At 33.7% G+C, this 24634-nt stretch overlaps 4 protein-coding genes across 7 annotated transcripts in view; 2 read left to right on the top strand and 2 right to left on the bottom strand.

The window, feature by feature from the left end:
- The window catches only part of LOC102588922 (chaperone protein dnaJ 1, mitochondrial), a 21408-nt gene extending 14385 nt beyond the window's left edge, over positions 1–7023 (top strand). Inside the window, exons 16-20 of one of the 2 annotated variants that reach the window (XM_006354502.2) lie at positions 718–774; positions 1725–1773; positions 1859–1928; positions 5175–5264; positions 6365–7023. In XM_006354502.2, coding sequence (XP_006354564.1) covers positions 718–774; positions 1725–1773; positions 1859–1928; positions 5175–5264; positions 6365–6392 — 294 coding nt within the window. In that variant the 3' untranslated portion in view covers positions 6393–7023. The remainder of the gene's footprint in view (positions 1–717; positions 775–1724; positions 1774–1858; positions 1929–5174; positions 5265–6364) is intronic. The other variant, XM_006354500.2, reaches the window with a different exon arrangement.
- A 944-nt stretch (positions 7024–7967) lies between these two features.
- Positions 7968–12577, top strand: LOC102590124 (pentatricopeptide repeat-containing protein At5g27460). Of its 2 annotated transcripts, XM_015311920.1 has the most exons (5): positions 7968–8107; positions 8190–8436; positions 9610–11025; positions 12095–12177; positions 12488–12577. In XM_015311920.1, exons 1-3 carry the CDS (start codon positions 8061–8063, stop codon positions 10777–10779), a joined length of 1464 nt encoding a protein of 487 aa, XP_015167406.1. In that variant the 5' UTR covers positions 7968–8060; the 3' UTR covers positions 10780–11025; positions 12095–12177; positions 12488–12577. The 2 variants fall into 2 exon arrangements, with proteins under 2 accessions (XP_015167406.1, XP_006354566.1); XM_006354504.2 differs by lacking the exon at positions 12095–12177 and having other exon boundaries at positions 12488–12576.
- On the bottom strand, positions 11150–13413 carry LOC102589684 (glutathione transferase GST 23-like). Of its 2 annotated transcripts, XR_367821.2 has the most exons (3): positions 12864–13413; positions 12350–12763; positions 11150–11463 (listed from the first exon to the last, which is right to left on the bottom strand). XR_367821.2 is itself a non-coding variant. In XM_006354503.2 (2 exons), exons 1-2 carry the CDS (start codon positions 13176–13178, stop codon positions 12401–12403), a joined length of 678 nt encoding a protein of 225 aa, XP_006354565.1. In that variant the 5' UTR covers positions 13179–13413; the 3' UTR covers positions 12169–12400. The 2 variants fall into 2 exon arrangements, 1 of the variants encoding a protein (XP_006354565.1); XM_006354503.2 differs by lacking the exon at positions 11150–11463 and having other exon boundaries at positions 12169–12763.
- Positions 13414–14124: 711 nt separating this feature from the next.
- On the bottom strand, positions 14125–21050 carry LOC102590549 (phosphoribosylaminoimidazole-succinocarboxamide synthase, chloroplastic). Its single transcript, XM_006354505.2, has 12 exons — positions 20630–21050; positions 20227–20328; positions 20002–20131; positions 17497–17589; positions 17296–17384; positions 16809–16889; positions 15311–15400; positions 15136–15225; positions 14897–14947; positions 14763–14809; positions 14533–14590; positions 14125–14463 (listed from the first exon to the last, which is right to left on the bottom strand). Exons 1-12 carry the CDS (start codon positions 20924–20926, stop codon positions 14404–14406), a joined length of 1188 nt encoding a protein of 395 aa, XP_006354567.1. The 5' UTR covers positions 20927–21050; the 3' UTR covers positions 14125–14403.
- Between the last annotated feature and the right edge of the window lie 3584 nt (positions 21051–24634).

The raw sequence follows: 24634 nt of genomic DNA on the forward strand, positions 1-24634 counted from the left end.
TTTTCCCCCCCCCACCCCCCCCCCCCCCACACACACACTTTTTTTTTTCTTATCAGTATTCATCCCTTAGTTTATCGGGCTATATTTATAAGTTGGCCATTCATTGAATGGTAAAAGAAAAAGGATGACAAAAACAGAGTCGTTTACTGCAGAAGTAGAAGTTGAGCATATTAGACAGGAAATTACTCAGAAACTAGAACAATAAGCAGCTGGAGGGATCTCTCGCTGTCCAAGCCACTATCATGCATAGTATTTATTTTAAGGTTCATTTATCTAAACTATGATAGTTTACACACTTTTCATATGGCTAGCACAGACCAACTAACTGATTAAAGAAAAGTTAACCATCTAGTAAAACGAGTATTTGGCAGACAAAAGATGCTATATGTAGCATACTGGGGCACTTTCATGGCAAAATATGTAATATGTACCTTGCCTTCTACCTTTCTCATAAACAATATACACGCAGTGTAGCTGGGGCTCCATGACAGCATGTGTACTACAAAAAGATATTAGAAACCTGATTGAATAAACTCCAATCCTTAAACTGTAGGTTATGGGTTTGCAAAATACCAAAAGAAGTAAACATCACAGAAGACTAAATGCATAAGACTTGAAATAAATGCTTAAAGCTCTTATATTCTGTTTTCTTTACATATGCTTTTGTGGCTTAAAGTAGAATTTTAAAATTTAGTGGTCCTTATTGATTTTTAATAGGCTATCCTTGGTGGTAAAGTTGAGGTACCAACTCTATCTGGAAAGACAGAGATACAGGTATGGCGTTTTAGACTGGGTTTATCTATCTTTCAATATTTTTTATTTATTTTATTATCATGGCGTGATAATAAATTTGAATTTCAATTAGTATAGTGAATTATGTGTCACCTTGATATTGGATGTGTGTTCAATTTTTTTTTCCATTTTGATTGTTGATTTTTCAATCATCTTTTGACTGAATGGCGGTGATTTTGGTTGTTTGCACCCAAGGTTGTGGCCTGCTTTATTATTTGCTCAAACTCTTGGGGTTTACAGGGTTTAAACAGTAAAGTCTACATGCTCTGATTACATCATAATTATAAGAAGAAAGTCAATCTAATTGATCCTAACAGATGTATACCATATTTACAAGATCCTAACCATATCTACAAGATCCTAACAATTTTAATATATTAATTTAACCCCATTTGGAAACTTGAAAATGAGTTTTCAGGTCTTGAGTTAGACTCTCAACAAGAGAGTGCAGTTCTACAAATCCATGGATGGAAATTTTTCCTTACAAAAAGAGGTAGTGATGTTTTAGCAAAAGAGAAACCTAACACCAATTCTCCTAAAACAGAGAGCCATTTCATTCCATCCATAGTTTTCTGAAAATAAACAAAAACTTCTATTTTTTCAAAAAAAAGTTGGAAAAAAGTTATTGAAACCAATTCTCATTGAACAAAAACAAATTGTTTTCTAATCCAAACTAAAGAGGAAAGATGAGATGAAAGATTGTTAGTGAAGCTACTTCAATGCTTGTAAACAAGCTTGGACTTGGCTTTGGGATTGAACATCAATTGCGACAATTCAATAAAAAGACATTTCCATCTCTTCTGTCAGGCCTTTTTTCAGTTGTGGAAGTTGCTTTACTGTTTCATATGTTGCCTGAAAAATCAGCAGCTAGAACCATTGAACTCCCTCTTTTACCAAAGCTTGCTGCTATTTTCTATTTCTGGTCTTTTTAGGTACCCAAGGGGGTTCAGCCTGGACAACTTGTGGTACTACAAGGCAAAGGTATCATAGCTTTAGTTACAGTGAATTCTAATCTGTTTAATATACTTCCTTCTGAGCAATCAGACTTGTTGTCTGTCATACTTAGGTTTGCCAAAGAGTGGATTTCTGGTGAACCATGGAGATCAATATGTGCGGTTCCGTATTGACTTTCCAACGTATGTTTCTCTCTCACCTTTCCAGATCATTTTTATCCTAAATCAATTATTACAGTTCACTGAACTCATTAGAAAATCAGGCAAATTGACAATATTAACTATTGCATTGCTTAGAGGAAATACCAAATGTCTTTAATGGGGTTTTAAGCTAATAAACTCAAGGATGCTACCTGAACTGATTTATAATAAGTCAAGCACCAAAATTAGCCACTCTTGCATCCTCATGGGCAATGAGAACAGGAAGAAAATGCTTTTTTTTTTAACAGGTAACATTTTTGTGTATTAATGACAACCTACACAAAGAGTGTGTAGTCCCCCATATTTACATCCAGATGAGCAAAAATAAAATAAAATAAGCTCCTAGTCCTTAATCTTCTCGTAAGGAATCAAGTACATCATAAACTGATTCTAACTCCTCCATTAAGCTATGTTTACACCAAAAAAAGAAAAGCCCTAAACATTTCAACTTTAGTTTCTGTATACGAATGGCTTTGTCTTCAAAACAAACTTTGTTTCTTTCTCCCCACACAGTCCACCAAATGCAAGCTGAGACAATTTTCCATCTCTCTTTCTGATTGGAGGGATTGGTATCACTGTTCCAGCATTTCAATACATCAGATACTCTTCCCAGCATAGTCCAGCTAATGCCCCTCAAGTTAATGAAAATCTTCCACAACTGGTCAGTCCAGCTGCAGTGAAGAAAGAGATTGAGAGATTGTCTCTGCTTCCTTAACCACAGAGAAAAACACCTTGAGCAAAGATTGAAACCTCTCCTCATGAGTGTATCTTGTGTGAGTACAACTTCTCTGGCTAGCAGTCCAAGAGAAGCCATGCAACTTTGTGAGGGATCTTAACCCTCCAGACCATCTTCCAAGGCCAGGTCCACTCTGATTGTTTGAGGTTGTGAGTACTCTGTATGCTGCTTTCACTGTAAATTTGTTCTCCTTATTCCTTGACCATATCAAGCAATCTGCGTCAGTTGATGTACCTTTGAACTGTTCTAAAGTTCCGAAAAAGCTTGCTAGTCTGTCAATTTCCCAATCATTTAAAGCTCTTCTGAAACTCAAATTCCACCCCTGTTCACCCCAAACCATTTCAATTGTTGAGTTTTGTTGTTGATTGAGAGAGTATATGTCTGGATAGAGTTGCTTTAGGGGGCCTTGTTCAATCCATTTATCATTCCATAGATCAACTTTCCTTCCATTACCAATACTGAACATGGTTTTTGTTAGCAATTTGGGCCACAAGTTCCTTATGGATTTCCAGAGACCAACTCCATAAGGACTATTGCTTACTTTTTTTTTTTGATGACAAGGGAAGCCCGCAGCCTCTACCCTTTGGGTGCGCAGGGTAAAACCCCCGCTCCTATGCAATAGCTCGCAAACCACATAGGAGAGGTAACCCGCACTAGGCAAGCCCGATGCGACGAGCTCGACCCATAGTCCATAAGTGACTTCAAAAAGGATCATCGATCTGATGTACAAGTATAATTTGTGTGAACTCATCCAACCTTTTAAATCATTGCTAGGGCATGTGTTCATACAAGTAAATAGATATTTTGTTTGGGATCATGAACATTCCCCAGGCAATTGCACCATTAATATCTCCGAGAGATTCCTTTGTGAAGTGTGAACTGCTTATCTTTATTCATATTCTGCAGATGTTTAGGGATTGGGGATAGTAGGAATGACTCATGTGAGCATTAAAGAAATTGGTGTTTAGTTTATAACAGGTTAGTAATGTGTCAAAATGAGAGGAAGATAGATTCATTCTCATAACCAGTGCGTTGACTCAATCCTTGAGTGATCTGCTGAAAAAATCTGAAATCAAGCTTTCCTGATCTGAGCTGGTAAGAAACCTTGTATCACCAAATGAACTATAAACAAGCAATACCTATTTGTTAGGTATGAAAATATCTGGGGAGTCAAATTATACATTGAATGCATCTACAAGTTTATAATCACTTTCTCTTTCCTTTTGTTGTGTTACTGTTACATTTATTGATATATTTTACTTTTTCGGAAATATTGTTATTTGGGTTTGAACCAATCTGGTATCAGTAGTTACTAGGTGTTGGTAATATTGAGGTATTGATAGATGTGTATTAAGGCATATAAATCCTCATTATGGGGTTAGGCATTAGTTGTCTACTTAAAATGGTTTTGCAGTTGGTCCAAAGGGTTGCCTAAGATGAATTTCTGTCACCCAAAAAAAAGTGGTAAAATGTTTTATTGATTATTAGACTTGGGGCCCGTTTAGCCATGTAAGATGTAGTCATGAAATGAGATGAAGCTGAAGTTCTGTTTGGACATGCAATTTGGATTTTCCAGTTGTATTTTTTACCCATAAACATAAAAATTCCATAAGTTGTGAAAACTATCAAAATTGCCCCAATCTTTATACAATCTTACCAAATTAACAAAAATTCATAACAAAAGTATAATACACTAAGACAAAGTTTTTCTAAAAAAATACAACATTTATTGATTGAACTTTAGTTCAATAAAAAAGTAAAATTGAGCATGAGTTGTAGTGTACTGACTCTTTAACATAACATTGTGATAGTGTACAACCTAATACTTGCCTACCAACAAAAATAACATTTTTGTAAAGAAATACTAAAGAGATATGTGACAGAAATGAAATAGTTTTGTGTAAACAAATAATATTTACTAAAGAGACATGTGATGGAAATGATATCAACTATAATTTTGTTTATATATGCAATAAATGATTGCTAGATATAAAATTGTGTTTTTTTTACAAATATAAACTTGTGGGTCAATTTTTGTATTTGAAAAATGTGAAATCATGATATGAAATTCCCAAATCAAGCTTTCTGGAGAATTTGGATGAAAACGCATGTCCAAACGCTTATTTCATCTCATTATTTCAAATCACGGGGTGAAATCACATGTCCAAATGCTAGTGTGTTAGGGAAGTACTTAAATATATGTTTGAAGTTTGGAAAGTGAAGTAGTTAGTTGAAAATATGTCCTCGTATTATAGTTTGAGTTAGAAATAGTTTTCAACTTGAAGAAAGAGATCATTCTTGGGATTAATTAACAAGGAAACAAAGTAGATCAACTATTACGGATGAAGGGAGTAGCTTATCAGATGAAATTCTTCTGACCAAACATTTTTCATTTATTTTTCTATTTTTATGTTGCTCATGAACTTCCACTAGAGTTTGCTGCATGAACAAAATTTCACAGATGCTCTTTTTTCTTCTTCTTCTTTTTGTAGATCATTGAATGAACGGCAGCGTGCTATAATGGAAGAATTTGCACAGGAGGAAGTTATTAATGGAGATTACATGGATGGAGAAGTAAATTTGTAAGTTTTCTTCTTTACTGTCATTGAAGGCATGACATGACTCTGATCCATCAGTAGTATTTGCTTACTCAGCATTCTTTAAACTTTTTTGATAACTAATTTAAGAAGACTATAACTGGAAATTTTGTGCTATCTTTGATGCATGTGAATGTTCCCATGAATACTTGAGAAGTTCACCACAAGTACATACTGTTAAAAGTCAATTGAAATAATTTACAACAAGTTATTTTTCTAGCCAAAAAGAAAGAAGAAGACCGGAGATAATGGGGTTGCCTTCTCTCCAGTTATTATGCTATACCGTAAATACGTGATCAAAATTATGCTGGCTTAGCGATTTCAGCACTCATTGAACTTCACTAACTATATCAGTTGGTTTCACCATTTATTTGGAGGTGTATTCTAATTTTTGGCAAGATTTTTGTGATCAGGGTTGATGCAATCCTTTTTCAGGTAGGCCAGACCCAGTAGTTGGTTAGCAAAATCTTGTATACAGCCTGAAAGCTATGTGTTTTTATCTGTTTTCGGCTGTCCATTAAGTTTGTTGCATCACTTCCACTTATTTTTCTTTTTTGGATTCTATTGTGGTAGGTTTCGTAAGTCATGTCCTTCCTGAACTCGGGTAGAATGCCTCATCCCTTTCTTGTTTTCATGTGACCCTTTTTCTTTTGGCATTATATTAAAATGTTTTTGTGTTTATTATTGATGGAAAGAGAGTATTAGAACTTTGCTGCTTGTCAGAGTTTTATACAAATTTGATATTTGTTCTTTCAAGCTCTTCATTAGTCACTGGAACACGAGATAGTTTTTCCTTGTTTCTTTCTGAGGAGTTGGTTGGGGGTGGGGGTGAGGGTGTTCTCAGAGTTCAAGAAATTTCCACGTATGCTCTCTTATCATGAATGTTTATACTGTTTCTGTATGAGAACTGAAGTCATGGTAAACAATCGATATACAATTTACACAACCTACATCTTTATTTACTGGAGATTGGCTGCACAATATCATCTAGCTGGCATAATGCTTTAGTGTTTTCTCGCTTTGACCGTCTCTATTTATATAGTCACCATTCTGAATGTGGTGAACATTCTGGAAATGGTTAACAGGCTTTACCAGCAGCTCTCTACTGGTTGAACTTACAGGTGGCAGCAGTTGCATGAACGCGTATCAAACCCAAAGTTTGTGGTTGAATTCTCACTCTTGATAGTGATCCTTCTGTTGTTAATCAAAACACTGTGATTGTGGAGGCGTCAGCTGTCCTCGGCAGTTACAAGAATCCCTGATCCAGCTGCTTTCAACATCATACCTGCACAGAGTTTGCTAGTCTCCGGCCTCAAACTGATCTGGAGAGAACTAACTTCCTACAATGGAGTGAAACTCCCAAACGTCTACCGTCCTGGTAGCTATATCACATACACATGGTAGAACCATTTTCTACTGTTCACTTTTTGCATCGAGTTCAGATTATTTACTACTAGCATTTAACATGCCTATATAGTTCTCAAAATAAAAAAGGAAGTGCCTATTTTATCCAAGGCCTTTTTATGAGAAAGTTGAGTTTCAGTATATGGTTAGAAGTGTTCCTGTATTTCTACATACAATAATTGTAGAGAATTCTCACAAGTCTCTTGAAATTTTTCATAGTTCCAGTTGTAGTCTAAACATGTTCTATATGTATTTTTTGGGAACTGTGGAGAGGGAAAAGTTCATGGGATCCTACTCCCTTTGTTTGTTCGAAGAAATATAATTTTCTTTTTCTGGTTTCCATCTTTAATTGTGAGCAATAATTACTTAATAGCATTTGCGTTTGGAGCTTAGCACCTTATATATTCTCTATAAATAGGGAAAAGAGTCATTTATGGGGAAAAGTTTAATATTATCCTCCGTTGTACTATGGATTCATATAATGTCCTTGTGTTATAAAAGTTGTTCAAATTTATCCTATCGTTAACTCTATTCGTTTTATCCACATGATATGTCAAACAATTGATCTTAATATCCATCTTTTCCTCCCAGACATAAAGATCCATGTGCTATGCACACATAAATATGATACTCATTGGAATCAATTGATCCCTAATATATATGAAGTGTGCATATCTCTAGTTATGGAAATGGGTCAAAAGTATCTTTAAATTATTGCGAATGGAGCACTTGTCTCTCTATTATATTTTGGTATCAAAATTGTCTTTATCGTCTAAAAATTGGATCATACTTGTCCCTCTTTACTAAAAGAACTTTAGATTTGACTATTCAAAACGGGTGAAAATTATTTATACCTTAAATTTTACTTTAAAAATCAAAGTTTCTTTCAACTTTGAGAAATAATCATTTCTGAATTCGAGCTATTAAGAAAGCAAAGAGATAGAAACTCCCATGAAAAAAGAAAAAAAAAAGTTCCAGCTCAAATAACCATGCAAAGCTAATAATATCGTGATTATAAATGATGATCAAATGTATATATCTCCAAGTGATGTACACTTGAGACGGCTCGAAGCAACTCAAATTCGGTGAAAGTGACCCAATGATATCACATTTAATAATGAATCCTAATCATCATCAATCTTCCTATATTTCGATATTATATTGAATTGTGTAACAAAATTATCTAAAAGTTAATTTATTTATTTTTAAATACGTTTTTATTTACTTTAATTATATCTTCGGTACTTAAATTGGACAAAATTTCATACATTAGGGACTAAACTGTGCCTTCAAAAACAATTGATTTCCCCAAAACACAAACAAGACACCAAAAGCAACAAGAACACTCTCAGAAGTGTAAGTAAGAAATCTCTGAAAATGCAATTCAAGGCAGCAGCTGGGTTCAATCTCTCAAGATTTCACAGGTAATTAACACCCTTTTCTCTCTTAATTCCATTTCTGTAGTTTGTACACTCTCATGGAAATCATTGTACATTCTTTTGGAAGCTCTTGGACATGGAGATTTGTGCTGTCACAATCATACTCTACAAACAAAGCGACGCTGATTAACGGCAGTTACTCCGGTGGGGGTGATTTAAAAAAACGAATTTTGAAGGTGGTTTCATCGGGTGTTAACCCGACGAGGAGTGTGCTTGAGAATTGGGTGGATGAAGGCCGTAGAGTTTGTCTAAACGAGCTTAGGGTGATTATACGGCAGCTCATGAAACGACGTCGATTTGGACCTGCTTTGGAGGTTTGTATTTGCCCATCAGTTTTTTTTTTTTTTTAATTAAACAAATTGAATTTGTTGAATTTTGTATCTTTGAGTGCTTGATTATGTGATTTAGTATGGTTCCTTAAGTTTTAAAATGTCAACATGATACTGTAATTTCCTTGAGCTTTTCTAATGCTGGTAAAAGCGTATTTTCGTTAGAAGAAAAAAATTAAGAATTTTCTTTTGTGGTGCGTGTGATTACTTGATTAATATGGCTTTTGTCACACAATGGATGTGGTGCAGTGGATGGAGCTGCTCCTCCTCCTTAACCAGAGGTCTCAGTTTCGGACCCTGGTATGGAAAAATCCTTGGTAGAGAGTGTTACCCCGAATGGGCCCTACTGGTGAAAATTCAGATTAGTCGGGCTCCAATGATCGGACACCGGATGGGAAACCAAAAAATGAAGGGTTTTTTCTATAGTATTAGCACAATAGTAATAATTTCCTTGATTTTTTTTTATTTTGAATGCTCATAGAAATATCTTTTTTTTAAAAAAAAAATATTAGGAACTTCTTCTTCTGGGTGCTTGATTATATGCTGTAATAAGGTTATTTGAGACGATAGAATGAATCAATAGTTTCCTTTTTGAGATGCTGATAGGAATATCTTTTGTTCTGTTGTAAATTTGAGGGACAAAAGTTGGTAGCTTGATTTTTTTTTGTGGTTTATACTACTACTTTTGTTCTTCTTATGAAGGTAAATTAATATTGATGTGGTTGGAACCCTGAATACCGGGTGTGACATAAAGTGGAAAATCTTACAAAAAGACCTGAGTTTCTCGAAAGAGCATACCAAAAAAGAAACCGATCCACTAATCTGTAATCTACTTGTTTCCTTAAAATTTTGAACTGCTTGTACATTTATGTAATGCTAATATATCAGCTTATATACTTGATAGATGCGTACTGGCGATAATTTGATATTATCCGTTAATTCCGTAAGCTTTATAATAATTGAGAAATTGGTGAAGTAAGGATTGACTTGCTCAAATTTTATTTTGGAGTATGAGGAGAAAAAAAGAAATGCGGTGGGTATTTTACACAAGGACTATGAAACCTTTTCTTTTGAAATATCTCCTCCTTTTGATCTGTTTGTGCATGTAACGGAGACAATAATGTATATCTTTCTTTCTCTGTTTATATTTATTTGCAGATACTTAACTGGATGGAAACTCAACATTGTTCTCAGATGTCACCTTATGATTATGCCAGGCGACAAGAATTAATTGTTAAAGAACACGGTAGAATAGAAGCTGAAAGATATTTTGAGAGTTTAACAAGCACTGTTTCGCTGAAAGCTGCTTCCCCCCCTCTTCTTCATTGTTATGTTGAAGAAAGGTCCACTGAGAAGGCTGAAGCTTTCATGCTAAAGATAAACAAGTTGGGACTTGCTCTGAGCCCTCATCCGTTTAATGAGATGATGAAGCTTTATAAGGCCACATCTCAGTACCAGAAAGTACCATCAGTCATCCTGCAAATGAAACAAAACCGAATAACTTTAAACGTCCTCTCCTATAATCTCTGGATGGACGCATGTGGGGAGCTCTCTGGGGTTGAATCAGCAGAGATGGTATACAAAGAGATGCTGAGTAACCAAAATGTAGAAGTGGGATGGAGCTCTTTAGCTACATTAGCAAATATTTATAAGAAAGCAGGACTCACGGACAAGGCAGTTTTGGCCCTAAAAACTGCTGAAAAGAAAATATCCTTTAGTAATCACTATCCTTACTTCTTTCTCATTACACAGTATGCTTCTTTGAAGAACAAAGATGGAGTACATCGGGTCTGGGATGCCTCTAAAGCAGTAAACTCCCCAATAACTTGTGCCAACTACATGTGTATCTTGTCGTCTTTGGTCAAGCTTGGTGACATGAGAGAGGCCGAAAGAACTTTTGTGGAATGGGAGTCTCAATGCAGGACATATGACATTAGAGTCTCCAACATACTTCTCGGTGGATACATGAGAAATGGATCAGTCGAAAAAGCTGAATCGTTACATTATCGCACGTTGGAGAAAGGTGGATGTCCAAATTCTAAAACCTGGGAGATATTGGTGGAGGGATGGATAAGAAGTCAACAAATGGATAAAGCTATCGATGCCTTGAAAAGTGGTCTTGCTGCTCTAAAACATTATGAATGGAGGCCATCACCAAGTATTGTTGTCGCAATTTCAGAATATTTCGAAGAAACTAGAAATTTTGAGAAGGCTATGGAGTTTCTTACAACTCTTAGACATTTTGGTCCTGCTAATTTGCAAGTGTACAAGTCATTGCTTAGAATGCAAATCTCAAGAGAAGAAGTCCACTGTACATCCTTGAAATGATGCAGAATGATGGAATTGACGTGGATGATGAGACCTCTGCCATCTATTCAGGCGTTTTGCATTGTTGAGAACTGAAAATCCATAGTGGTACTTTAATTGTGCTTTATATACATGGGCAGAAGATGGGTTAGAATGTCGAGCATGTTGAACAAATTTTTGTCACTTGGTGCTAACTCTGAGTCTGCGGCTTGAAATATGAAGAGCACAGTGGATGTGATTTCTTGGGACTGCATCCTGCAGCGACTAGTAAGTTTTTGTTTGATCAATCTACTCTCCTTTCTCATGATTCCCTTTGCACTTGGAAGTTGCAATATCAGTAACTCGGTGTAAGATTATGGCTTGTGCATTTTCTATTATCTAGCCAGAGTGTAGAGTTATTCTACTAACTGTTTTTCATGATACTTGAGACTTTCGGCATTTGATATTCACGTATGAAATTCCAAAAAAAATATCTGAATATCTTACCAAAGGCAAACAGTCTGCCAGCAAGGACCAAAGTCTTTATTATGATAGATGATTTTCCTGCTTATGCATAGTCCAGGTTTAGGATGAAGATGCAGCTTTATCAAATATACTGCTCTTAATCTACTCTGTGCACCATCTGAGCCTCTATGTCCACTGTAAGATATAAGCATTGGTGGGCATCTCAACTTTTCTGAATATATCTGATTCAACAAGTATCGTCTGCCAAAAAAAAATTCAACCTTGAGATGTATTCTTATTATTTACACTTTTAGCTTGATTCACCCTAGCAAGCTTCTTCAGTGTCTATGTTCAGTCTCTCCCTTCCATATGAAGAATAATAGAGTTTTATTATTTACAACAGGATGATGAAGCTTCAGTAAAAGCATGTCTTTTTTACATTTTCTGTTGCATTACGGAACTTTCATGCACATCTTAGTTCTATTATGATATTTCTTTCAATTTGAGGCTTTTTTGGCGAAATGTCCAAAGAAAATAGCTCCCAAATTTTTTGTGACACTGTATGTTCTTGATGCCTACCAAACTAATATGGAATCGTGTCATGATAGAGATGATATGGATGAGTTACTTGGTTCTTTATAGAGATGATTGGTAGTACTAAGGGTGATTTTGAACAAATACACTTATGGATGCAAGCTGAATGTCTATTTTAATCTGTAATCTGTATAGCCTTACTAATGGATGAGGTTCCTCGTGAATGATCGATTATATTATGGTTCAAAGTCTCTGGTCCTTTGCAGCTTACATTAATGTGCCAATGCAGGGTTTCTTTTAACATTCACAGCCCTTTTCCCTCCTCCCCTTAAACTAAAATGAGATTCTCTACTTGCAGAAAGTTGAAGGAACTCGTATCCTTAAAAAGTAACTCAAATGTTGCATGGCATATTGACAGTCAGGCACTCGTCCTTTATCACGGTGCAATGTTCCTTAAATTTAAATAGTTGAAGATTCTCTAATTTTTACAGAAAATGACTATATGATATCATGTTCATAGATGCTTATTCCCTTATTTTCCCACAATTGTATTTGATAGGCAAAACAGCTAAATCTTACATGTCATTCAAACTCATTGAAAAAGATTACATACCGTATAATCACATTTAGTAAAATCTTCCTCCATGGGAGGTTATTTTAGATTTCAAGGTGATGCTGAAGCAACCAACATCTTGTGGAACCCTTTGTTATGCTCTAACAATTTGTCTTTGGGTGGTGTACACTCTTTCAGAATGGGAGCAGCTTCGAGGACATTCTGAAACCATGAAACAAGTGAAGGCATTTCCTCAGCATCAATAAGTTTGATATCCACAATCTCCTCAACAATCTGAGCCCAGCAGATGATCCAAGCAGACGCAACATCCATGAAGCCAATTTTCGTATCTCCAAAAAAGTGTTTCTTGCCTAGTTCACCCTCTAAAATTTTCAAGTTCTCACGAGCTTCTTTTGCTATCTTCTGCTGCTCCTCTCCGACCTTGACGAAAGTACCAAATATTCCTGGCACACACTGTAAAGAAAGAAAGAGCATGAATGATCCAGTGATTTGCTGCGAGATGATAAACAAGTAACAGGAATGGATTCTTTTATATTTGAACATTGGTTATTACCTTGTCATCAACAAATTTTGCCCAAAAACGCGCCTTGGCTCTTTCATAAGGATCTTCAGGGAGGAGGGGATTGTGCTTCCATGTCTCTTCAATGTATTCAAGTATGACTAGTGATTCTGCAATAGGTTTCCCATTATGAACCAAAACTGGAATCTTCTTATGAACTGGATTGTACTGCAAGAGCAAAGGACTTTTGTTTCGGAGATCTTCTTCTTGGTAGTCATATTCAATCCCTTTCAGTTTCAGTGCCCAATGAACCCTCAGAGCAGAAGGGCTTGCCCAGTTTCCAAGCAATTTCACTTTCTCTCCTGTCATTGCTGATTCTTGCTATGTAGAGGGTACTCAATCTCTCATGTTATATAGAGGTACAATTCTTGCTGTGCTAACCAAAATGGGCTTAAGGCTGCTGCCAAATGTTGGAATATTACAAGTCTTGAGATAATTAAGTGTGAAATAATGAATGTTTAGTTGTTTACCACTAATTCTCTTAGAAGGTATTTTAGTACTTCCGTGTCAAGATAAACTATCAAGACTACTTATTCTTTTGACTTTTCAATGCTAATTAACGCTCCTTTCTATTAAAAAATTCATTATTCATCTCATCGGAAAATGACAGTTTCTGCAATCTTATTCACATAGTTTTGTTATTATTCCATCTGGCACACGTTCTATTTATTTTATTTTCAGTATGTCCAAAGAAGACACCATAGTGTTTTCATTTCACAAATAAGATATGTCACTATCTATAGCTCCTTCCGTTTTAATCTGTTTGTCTAGTTTTGACTTGACACGATTTTTTTTGAAAAAATAAAATAAAAAAGGCTTGAATCATGTGGTCTAATGTATCAAAATATTATTTTGTCTTATGCTTTTAAACATACAATGTGGAAAGATAGAATTAAGAGTTATTAGAAAAAAGAAAGAAAAATTCTTTTTTAAACGGACTTTAAAAAAAAGGACAAATAAAGCGGATCAGATGTTTTCAGACAAGCATAAACGAGAGGTTTACATAAACAAATTGACAGGTCAAAAAGGAAGTGAGAAATGTAAACGCACGTAATCAAAGAGTTGGAAAAATGGGTCCTAAATGTTCCATGATTGTCAACGTTTATCTTATTTTTGACAAGTTAATGGCAGTAAAATGATTTTGATTTTTCCATTTCCCATCAATGTGTGCAAATTTGGTGTTGAAATAAATTCACAGACAGAGAGCAGCCATCAAAGTTATACGATCTAAAAAGCATTTATAAGTCAGAAGGTGTAAATACTTTTATCTGCCAACTATTCTTAACTTAAACCAGGATGATTAAAAATCAGAACTCTTTTAAGTTTTAGACAAAACTAGTCACTTTACAGTTTATGGTTCCCCAACTTACTTGGGGTTGATGCATAATTGTTGTTATATGAGTATCACATAGCATTACAACATTGACGAACTTCCTCGACGACAACCTTAAAATACAATTCTTCAGAGATTACTGCAGAAACTACTTATTCCACCTCATAAAACTTATGCAAGATGCTCTCCTGTTTGATGTTATTACTGCAATGATGATAAAGCCTGTGAAACATTTCTCGAGATTCGATCATGGACTGGCTCCTGCATGAAGAACAAGTTTTAGTAACTGCTGTAGTCATCCAGTAATGCTTTTCCTACATAGGTTTTTACCTTTGTTCCAGGCATCTCGAATCTTGAATTTGTTATTGTCTCGAATAGAAAAATATATCTGTTTAATGAAGTGGAAATCAGCACTAATAATGGAAACAGTGAATAATGATAATCGTAGGCAACTTTGATGCTAGTAGATCACAATCAAGTGAAGGTTCAATGTTTTGTTAGTTAAAAAGAGTGGAGGCTTTAGCTCGACAGTGATAACATGGGAAGACATGAACACATACCGCCAAGCTAATTCAGAAACAAGTTCTTCTGGAGCATCAGGCAAGACCTAAGCAGGAGAATCAATTTTTCAATTAGTGCAATTTCAAAAACAAGTTATATGAATACCAAGGAAATGAGCAGAAAGACCGATCACCTCATCCTCATATGGGTTGCAATGACTTTTGAACCACAACCTCAAGAATTCCTAGGCAAATATTAGTTGTAGTGTCAGTCAGCATATTGCAAGAGACAGCATACTAAAAACTATATAATCTAAGATAACCGGAAACATCAGAAGAAAATAGTTGTTTTCTACTTTCTTAATCCAGTAGAGATTAATGCTTGAGCATGCGTTTAAGGGATACAGATTAAGTTTCATATAATGTAAGAAACCTTGTCGATATTTTCAGGCTCAAGACCATTCTGAAAGCGCTCCTGGTAAGAATGTGCAATCCAATATCTACTTGAGTCAGGTGTATGCACCTAAAAGTTGGAAGCAGAAGATGGGGTCTTCAGTGAGAAAAAGTAGAATCATTGTCAAGGAGAAACAAGGCCATCTAAAGCTTACCTCATCAATCAGATAGATTTGACCATCGGGTCCCTTTCCAAATTCATATTTGGTGTCCACTAATATCAGCCCATGATCCAATGCTACACGCTGCAATATAAAAGTTAGTAAATATAACTGCATAAAAGTTAGATTTATCCTAATAATAGTTCAAATGCACTCTACAGCTAACACACAAAGTATAGCTCAAAACTCTACCTATTAGTTCTTTTAAAAGATTTGAGAAGCAGGACAAGGGTATTTTTGCCTAACATGGAAACAGAATTAGCCCAACAAATCTTTTCAAGTTCTAGTTATTTTTAAAAAAAAATAAGATTGAAATATAACTCACAGAAATCCATTAAAATTTGTATTAAGTTCAAAAGATCTAGGCATACTAATAACGTACATAATATACTCTAACTTATCAATTTCTTAACTATAGAGCAACAACATATTATGTAAAATTAAGGTTAAATACTTTTTTTTTGATAACCAAAATTAAGGTTAAATACTTAAAGAAAAACAGCTGGGATGACAGTGTGTATGGACATTCTTGGGGCGTAGGAGACGGATAGCCTGAGTAAAGCATTCATGTACCAAATGCTCCACCTATTGAGGCGCTAACCCATGAAACCTCACTATCTCATGGTCTCCCCGGGGTACTTGGAAGCTATCTTGTGGAGCGGATAACAATTTTATGTTTAGAACATTTGACCATTACTAGTCTGAATAACTTCCATACCAAAGTGTATAACCTTCAAGAGTCATTTCTGAACTGCTGAGATAGGTGTGATGACAGTTGATAAACCAGGCATGAAATAGAAATTTTCTACTCAAGCAACAATTCTAGAAACTACTCATTGAAGACATGATTATTACATGGAAGCTCAATTTGAAAATATGAACACCAGGCATTTCCGAGGAGGATTGGAAACTACTTCACCTCTTGATATAAGTCTACAACTCACTTATGTAGGAAAAAGATCTGAGAACTGGAAGGAAATGTAGAGCTAACAGAAGGAGATTTTCACCTATAAATCGCTATAACTGACAACACGCACTCATCAAGGCTGATGTGGCCTCTACATCTTAGCTCAAGTTTTCTATTAGCAGAAGTGTGTACACATAACTAATTATAGGTGTAGCATCATGTCAGACTTTAAATATCTAATTAAATTCATATTTTGAGCTCCTAAAGCAATGTCATTTATGGGGCATGCTACTTTTTTGGTGAATACAGAATGGAAAGCCTCTCTTGACTTCTCAATTCCAAGATTGGAAGTTAACTAAGACAGACAAGGAAGAAAAGACAACAGCACCAGCTAAAGCAATTTGCTTTGAAACATCAAGAAGAACTTGAAATCAAGAAACAACAATAATATTGAAGTGAGAGTAGGGCATTATTCGTTAAGTCAGCAGATTTGAGTTGAAGAGACTGACATTAATAGCTATAGAAGAAAGGCATGACAAGAATCGCAATACAAAAACATATAAAACAGAATACAAGATTGTTTACCTGGCCAAACTCAAATAAGCTCATTGCCCTCCTACTGACTTCATCATAATCAGCTTGAGTCATAAGACCGCGTTGAACTATCTGCAGTTATATATAGCAGATTAGCTTCATACTCATCTCAAATCAACATTGATTCAATACTACAACATATATCTATAGCCCCAGGCTTTGGCATGCAAATACTCAAAAATTTAGAAATTCTAACTCTAATACCAGGAAGTGAACCAAGGTCAACCAAATCATAAACTGTGACAAAAACATCAGATTAACAAGATGCAAAACATAAAGACCGCAATGTAACCTTCCAAGAATAGGACCAGTTAGCATCTTTAGCCACTTCTTCATATTTCACGTAACTATATCTTACACTTATTTCCCATCAACATGTAAGAAATTAGCCTATTCAGTTATAGAAGAGCAAATAAAAAGAACAGCTAGACTGCTAGGGAAGTAAGAAGAAAAAGAAGAACGAAGAAAGAATACAGACCTCATCTGGTGTTACAGGAACATCATGATCTGCTGCTTTAGTTGTCGGAGTAAGTATATTTTCGGTAAGCTTTTGATTTTTCACCAGACCTGTCAAAAAGAAATCATCTTTAATATAAGAACAAGGTCAAGAAAAAAAATAAAAAAGAGATAGACAAAGGCTAAATAAAACGGTTGCATTCATGCATTATACAAACCACACCATCAGGAAGGTTGTTGCCGCAATAATTGCGAACCCCTTTATTGTAGACTGTCCAGAGTGATGTATCAGTGCTTCCAGTAACATATCCTCGTACTAGAAAAAAAGATATCGTTAATATCTTAAACCATGGCTTTATTGATTTATAATAACAAAATACTCACCAACAAACATAAATTAAAATGAGAAGTAGATGCAAGAATGACCTAGTAAGTTCATAAGAAAAGCTTTTAGAAGTTATTACTTAATTATAATAATTGCATTTAAAGACACTTGAAAACCTAGAAGCATAAAAATCAACCGCTTATTAGGAGATTTTCAGCTTGCACCCTTCAAAATGACGCCTATTATGAATTTCAATTGCATAATTATGAAGACTTGCAATCGATTTAGCTCCCTTCCTCCCAAAAAGAGAGTGGGGGCATTAACGATGGTTCAAAGTGACATCATCGCAAAGATTTACTAAACATGCCGGTGCAGGACATATAACCAAAACTAACAATTTGGCGGACTTATAAAATTACCTCACTATACATCTATAGCTATACTACCTTAAAAGCATGAACTCACAAACTTGAAAGTTAAATTACTTAAATACCCCTAACTTAAAAATAAAACCTAACTAAAAACACCACTTCGCTAATCGGTAACAACTAACTTTCCGCGCTGGAGACGCCTTCCCAAGAGTCACCACTCCCAACTATGACATTCTGTACAGCCACCAATGTCCCTTCCCCAACAGGTGCAACTGCTCATATTTCTCTCTTTAAAACCATCAGCCTTGAACGCAATCCTACATTTTTCTGCATTTAACGAACAGGTATGGCCTGCATATGCATATGATTATCCCAGCTTACTTACTCATACTGTTCGTTAAATGGTTGTCATACTGTCATTCAACCTTATGCACAGTATTTTCAAGCGACCATTGATCCATCTCCCGCTCAACACAATCAAACATTGGAATAGTCTTTGGTTAGATTGCTCGCTGCTGTTCAACAGCGGTAAGTTCCATCGTACCTATTTGATACTCATTTTTATTTGCAATTTACATCTTCTCGCATAAATTTCTGCTATTCTTTAATTTATTCATCAAACAGATGGAAATCTTACGCCCTGAACTCCACCTCAATTTTATGCGTTTTACTTACCATGTTCCTAACTTTGGCATTGTCACATTAAAATTGCTACATCCTTTAGGCCGTTAGTTTCTTCCCAGCAACCAAAATATTTAAGTGTACATAATGGGTAGCCCTAACACACACAACCACACTATGGGTGTATTCCATGGGATAGTTAAAAATATATTTAAGTTTAGATTTAAAAAAACAGCAATTTCTTAGCACGCCAAAAGAATCTCCAATTTGAGTTCCCCTCTGGTGGAAGAATATTAAATGAACCAGTATCTTTAGCACTCAACACGTACTGGCCATTTTCTGATAAAGAATCAACCACTATCAAACACACAATAAGTAGGACAATGAGGTTCCCTTGTGTAGGGAGCACTATTAATCTGATTGTGTGAACCCGAATAATCGATTAGATTGCCTTGTGTATTAAAAAAGATGCTTATGCTGCCATATCATGATGCTGAGGAATCTACACCCATCAGATGGTTTATGCAATGTGACACGATTGATTTGAAGAGGTTTTGACAAGAATGTCATACACGCGGAAATAACAACGGGACAATATGCTACAAAACAAGTGGTTATTCCAAGAATACCATTATCACCACTAGAGAAAGAACGATATCAATTTAAGTTCATTCGGAAGCAATTTCCAGTACGTCTATATTTTGTAATAACTATAAACAAAGCGCAATCTCAAATGTTGGATTACATCTGCCACAACATGTTTTCTTGCATGGCCAACTATACGTAGCACTTTCAAGGGAATTTTCAAATAGCTCCGATGAAAGTATTGGCTATGACTGAACAACCAGATAGAAGGATAGGGACATACACAAGAAATATTAAATACAAGAAGGTATTAGGTGAGATACGATTGATAACATTGAAAAGTGTAATGCAATTGGGAAAAAAACAACATTACAGGAAGCTAATGAAAATCTCATTGGTTGTATTCATAGGTTCGGTTGAATAAGTGATGAGATGACAATCACCATGCAACTTTGGAAGAAAATACTACTTTCGTGTAGACATATTTAGTGATAATTAGGATACAAGTGACTGAATACTACTGAAATGTAGCCTGCACTGCTTGACACCATAAATCTGAGCCACAAATGATGATTCAAGATCAATTAGAAACTTAAAATTTTTCTAAAGCTTCAGCACCAAGATGTCAGTGGCACTAATAAGAAACATTGGAAAAGACGTATGGATACTACTCCAGAATTATATGAATCTCAAAATAATCATACACGTGCGTTGCACATGTGGTGAATCTAGTGTATATAAGAACCTAACCACACATAGCTCATTATACGTCGGTCAAAAAGTGAATCAATTTTGAAGATAATACCACTACAAAGTAGATACTCACCTACAAATTCAACAGGGAAAACCAAACATTTCCTCGCAATAGTTACGTTTTTGTCAGGTACAGATACCACTGCATTAGGAGTAATATGTTGAGTCTTATTAAACCACCATAAACTTGTTTCATTAAGCACCTGCATAACCACAGTGCAACTAGATTAAAGCTTGAATGTAGGGATCATGTTATACTTGTTACAAATTGAATACTATCAATAATATGCAACTTTACCTGGCCTTTGAAGGGGATGGAAGCAAGAATTCTGTCAAACGCACTTTGCCTATCTGTTGTCACCATTACAAGATAATCCCCTCCATCATATATATCTCTAACCTTCAAAACACATGGAATTTTTCATATGTGCATTCGGAAATAAATCATATTTCAAAACTAAGCATATAAATTTTCAATAAAGTTGTCAACTTTCCATCCAGAAAACTAAAATTCCTCTATCAAATCTATGCAATTAAGCTTTTCCACAATACCCAAAATAAACAAATTAAAAAAGGGGTTGGAGATAAATTATAAACCGCATTACTGTTCATACAAACTCAACCCATCTGCCCCCAGCTTTAGTCCAACACAACCCACATTGAAAAAACAAAAAAAGAATACAAGTTTTATTTTGAATTACCTTGCCTCTGATTTTGGACTTGAGTTGAGGTACAGTTAAATCAAGATGGGTTTCAGATAAGCAATTAGATATTGAACTTTTGATAGCACTCATGAGTTCTTCCTTGTGGTCATTGTTGGTTAAGGCTACATGGGGTAGTGGATTTTTCTGCTGACTTGACATAGTAATTAATGGGTATTTCTTGAATTTGGTTATCTTTGGTGATGATGCTGTTTTTGAGAAGGAAAAAAATGGTGAGTTCAAAGATTGAATCTTTTTATTTAGGGTTTTTGGAGGGTTTAAGGCTGGCAAAGCCATTGTTTTTCTCCTCTTTCTTTTTTTCTTCTTTCTTCTTTCAGGGTTAAGGAAAGAAGATGACCATTGTTCGTAATTTCGGATTCCGCCGCCGCATGCTCAAATTTTTTTGGGTAAATTTGCATTATTTTTTTGGTAAAAGTAAGAAAAAGAAAATGAGAAAGGAAATATAAAAAGCAAAAATAATTAATATTTGAAAAGTTAAACCGTTTTTTTTTGTTATGATTTTTTAAAATATACTTTAAGTTATTTTATTATATAAACTTATACTAATATTTTTTTATTGTAATTTTAAATATATAAAATATTTTAATTATACCAAAATTTATGAATAGAAGTATGTATTTCGACTTTCATTTTTCAAACACTTTTATACAAATTGAAATTGAGGAAGAGCATCATGTATTAATTATAATTCTTATTAGATTTGAGTTTTTCTTAGCAAATCCTTAATTAAATAATTATAAAGTAAAGTATCTAGTTTATCTCAAAACTTTAAAGCCAAATTCTTAACACACTATTTATCATGAGTGGTGTTTTATAAACTCAATATTGTCGAAGTATATTTTAAAAACATTATTTTTTCTTTTTCTTTGAAATATGTGTATTGCATGCATCAAAAAACATTTTCATATTCATCAAAAATAAAAGGCAAATTAGTTTTTTTTTTCATTTTATATTAGCTTTACCAAATAGATTTTTGAATAATAAATGAATACGTGTTCACAACATTAATTATTTTTTTATTGAAAATCATATTATTCTATCTATTTTTGACCATCAAATATAAAAGTCTCAAGTTTTGAAAATTCATTATATATTTTGCCTGATTATAAAGCTAATTATTTGTTTAGGTAACACATTTTTAATTTTCTCAAGAAAATAAAAAGAAGTATAATACTTTTAGGATATAAAATTAGTTTTCTTTAGAAGACATGTAAAAAAAATATTATGTTAAATGAGATCTTTTTATAGGTTTTATTGAGCAAATTTTTTATTTCATCGTATGTTTTCAAAGATGATAAAGTAGTAATGCATAAGCCAGATATGTTATTGGAAGCAAATTTTGATTCATTTTTTGATTAAATACTTGTTTAGTTTGCAGATCCTGTAATTATTTTAAATGCTATGTATAAAAACAAATTAAAAAATGATGAGCAACACAAATCATATGTGCATAAAATAAGTTGATTTATTTATCAATATGAGTTGTGGTGGAATGATTGAGATTCCTTCACTTTTAACCTGATGTCTCAAATTCGAACCTTTGGAAATGAAAATAATTCTGTAATTGAGAACGATGCCTCCAAAAACGAGCCATCCAATATAGAAATTCAAATTAATGACATGAGTTCCAATATAGCAATTTGAACTTCAAGCCTTCAAACTGATATGGAGTTCATATCTATTTCAAATTATTGATGTGAAATTAAAATAAAAAGTGGCAATTTAAACTGGTTAAAGTTACCATTTTTTTTATATATATATATATATTTTAAATGTTATCATATTTTATAAATTTGATTTAAAAGTCCTATTTATGCAAAAATCTTATCAAAATGAATCAAATAAGGAGTCACAACGTATCTCACCCATATGAACAAACATCCCCTATTCTCTTATTTATTTATTTTTAAAAAAATGTAAAAGCTAATGTATTTTTCTTTTAAATAATATCAACTCAAGTTTTTCAAAAAATAGAAATAATTTATGTCAAATTTTACTTTGTATATTTGGGGTTTGAGTTATATTTGGACGCATTAGACTACTATTTAAATCCATTTAACCTGATTGTTTCAAAATTTATCTATTGAATTGAATCGACAAACAAATCATAATCTAATCAATTGCACTTAGACATACTAAAAAAAATGATTTGTTTTTTCACCTAAGCTATTTTTTTTAAAAAAAGTTATTTATTTTTCTTAATCTACATTTTCTCCCATGTTTATTTATTTATTTATTTTGTGTTTCTCATTTAGTGTTCGATACCTATTAGAGTCCAGTGTCTGGTATCCATAGTAGCTCGACTAAATTCGGATTCGCAATCAGAATATTGAAGCCCGATTATGTTTTTTTTTATGGGCAAACTACAAATATTCCACTAGTTTAGGTCCTAATTACTAAGACTTCCGATAGTTTCAAATACTGCTTTCTCTACCATATTTTGTGCTTAAGATACATGAGTTTGGATCCGCAAGATACATATATGTCGAATTTTAAAACTGAGATACATATTTTCGACTTATCAGGGGAAGAGAGAGAGTTTGAATTTTACCCTACCTCATACTCTCTGATAGAAAGATATTTGTAATTAAAACACTAATTTTAGAGTTTGAATGTAAAAATTATTAATCGATCCTATTAAGGAGTATGGATATTGATTGTATCTTCAATAATATATGATATAAAATATTAAAAGTGGTAATATATGTAATTGTTTGAAAGTAGAGATAAAATTAGCATATATGATAGCGATGTATGTCTTATAAAGTAGTTTATTATTTTCGATCTAGTGTACGATACTCAAATTGGAGCTCAACTAAATTTGAATTCACTCCCCAATATTGGCACCTAGTGAAATTCGTATTTGCACTGAAAAGTCCCACAAGGCGACTCTGTATCTAGGAAAATTCAAATACAAGAGCTTTGATTAAGAATGAAAGAGTAATTACCACTCTATAAACCTGATTGGTTTCTCCTACGTTAGATTTTAGATGATTATTCCCCTTTTCCATTTAAAAATTAATTAGTACTGCTGTATGAATAATTAGTTGCCCTTTTTCCTCCACTACCTTTTTTTCCATTCACTCTATTGGCTATGTCTTTATCAATTTACACAAATATAATTAAAATTAAACAAGGTAACTTTTATTTAGTACTCATGTTATTTAAATAAGACATGTTTTTACTTGTTCGACTGAATCTCTTGGGCTGCTTAGTAGAATGTATCAATATTAAATCATTAGGACTCCAAGTTCAAAAACCTTGTTTTTCAATTAACTAATAGTAGTAAATTTTAATGACTAAATTAAGTGGCTTAAATTTAATATACTAATCAACTTGGTGATTATGTTAATTTACGAAATCTAAATTAAAACTCACTTTCAACATACCTAATTTTTATGCTTTGACCATTTTCTTTTCATGGTATGACAATAGAATCTATAATTATAATAAACACGATAAAATATAAATAATAAATAAATAAATGATCAAGTGAAGTAATTGAAAATAACCTTACTCCATACCTAAAATGAAGATCCCAAAAACTTGTTGAGTGTTGTTTAGATAATTTTAAATTGCATATTTTTCTCTTGCGATTGAAGTATATCTACAACAATCTTTAGTAATACTTCTCAATAGATTTTATGTCATGATTATCGATTCAATGATAAATTAAACTTTGTTATAAGAAATAAAAAAGAAAAAATTGTAGAAATCTTATTTTAATAATAATAATAATCTATACAATTAAGTGATAAGTCTCTTGTTTATAAGAAAAATTAAACCCTTGCTAACCTTTTTAAAAAATGATTGAAGTTACCATATAATTATTTCCTCCATTAAGAACTTTCCTTTACTAAACCTAATTATATAAGGAAACAATATGCATAAATATTACTCCTATTATCATAACAAATCATTTCAATATTCTATTATCAATTATTTTAAATAACATTATAAATCACATTTACAAAAATTGGATAT

The sequence above is a fragment of the Solanum tuberosum genome, unplaced genomic scaffold (genome assembly GCF_000226075.1).
Source record: "Solanum tuberosum cultivar DM 1-3 516 R44 unplaced genomic scaffold, SolTub_3.0 scf00173, whole genome shotgun sequence".
Classification (NCBI taxonomy): Eukaryota; Viridiplantae; Streptophyta; class Magnoliopsida; order Solanales; family Solanaceae; genus Solanum; species Solanum tuberosum.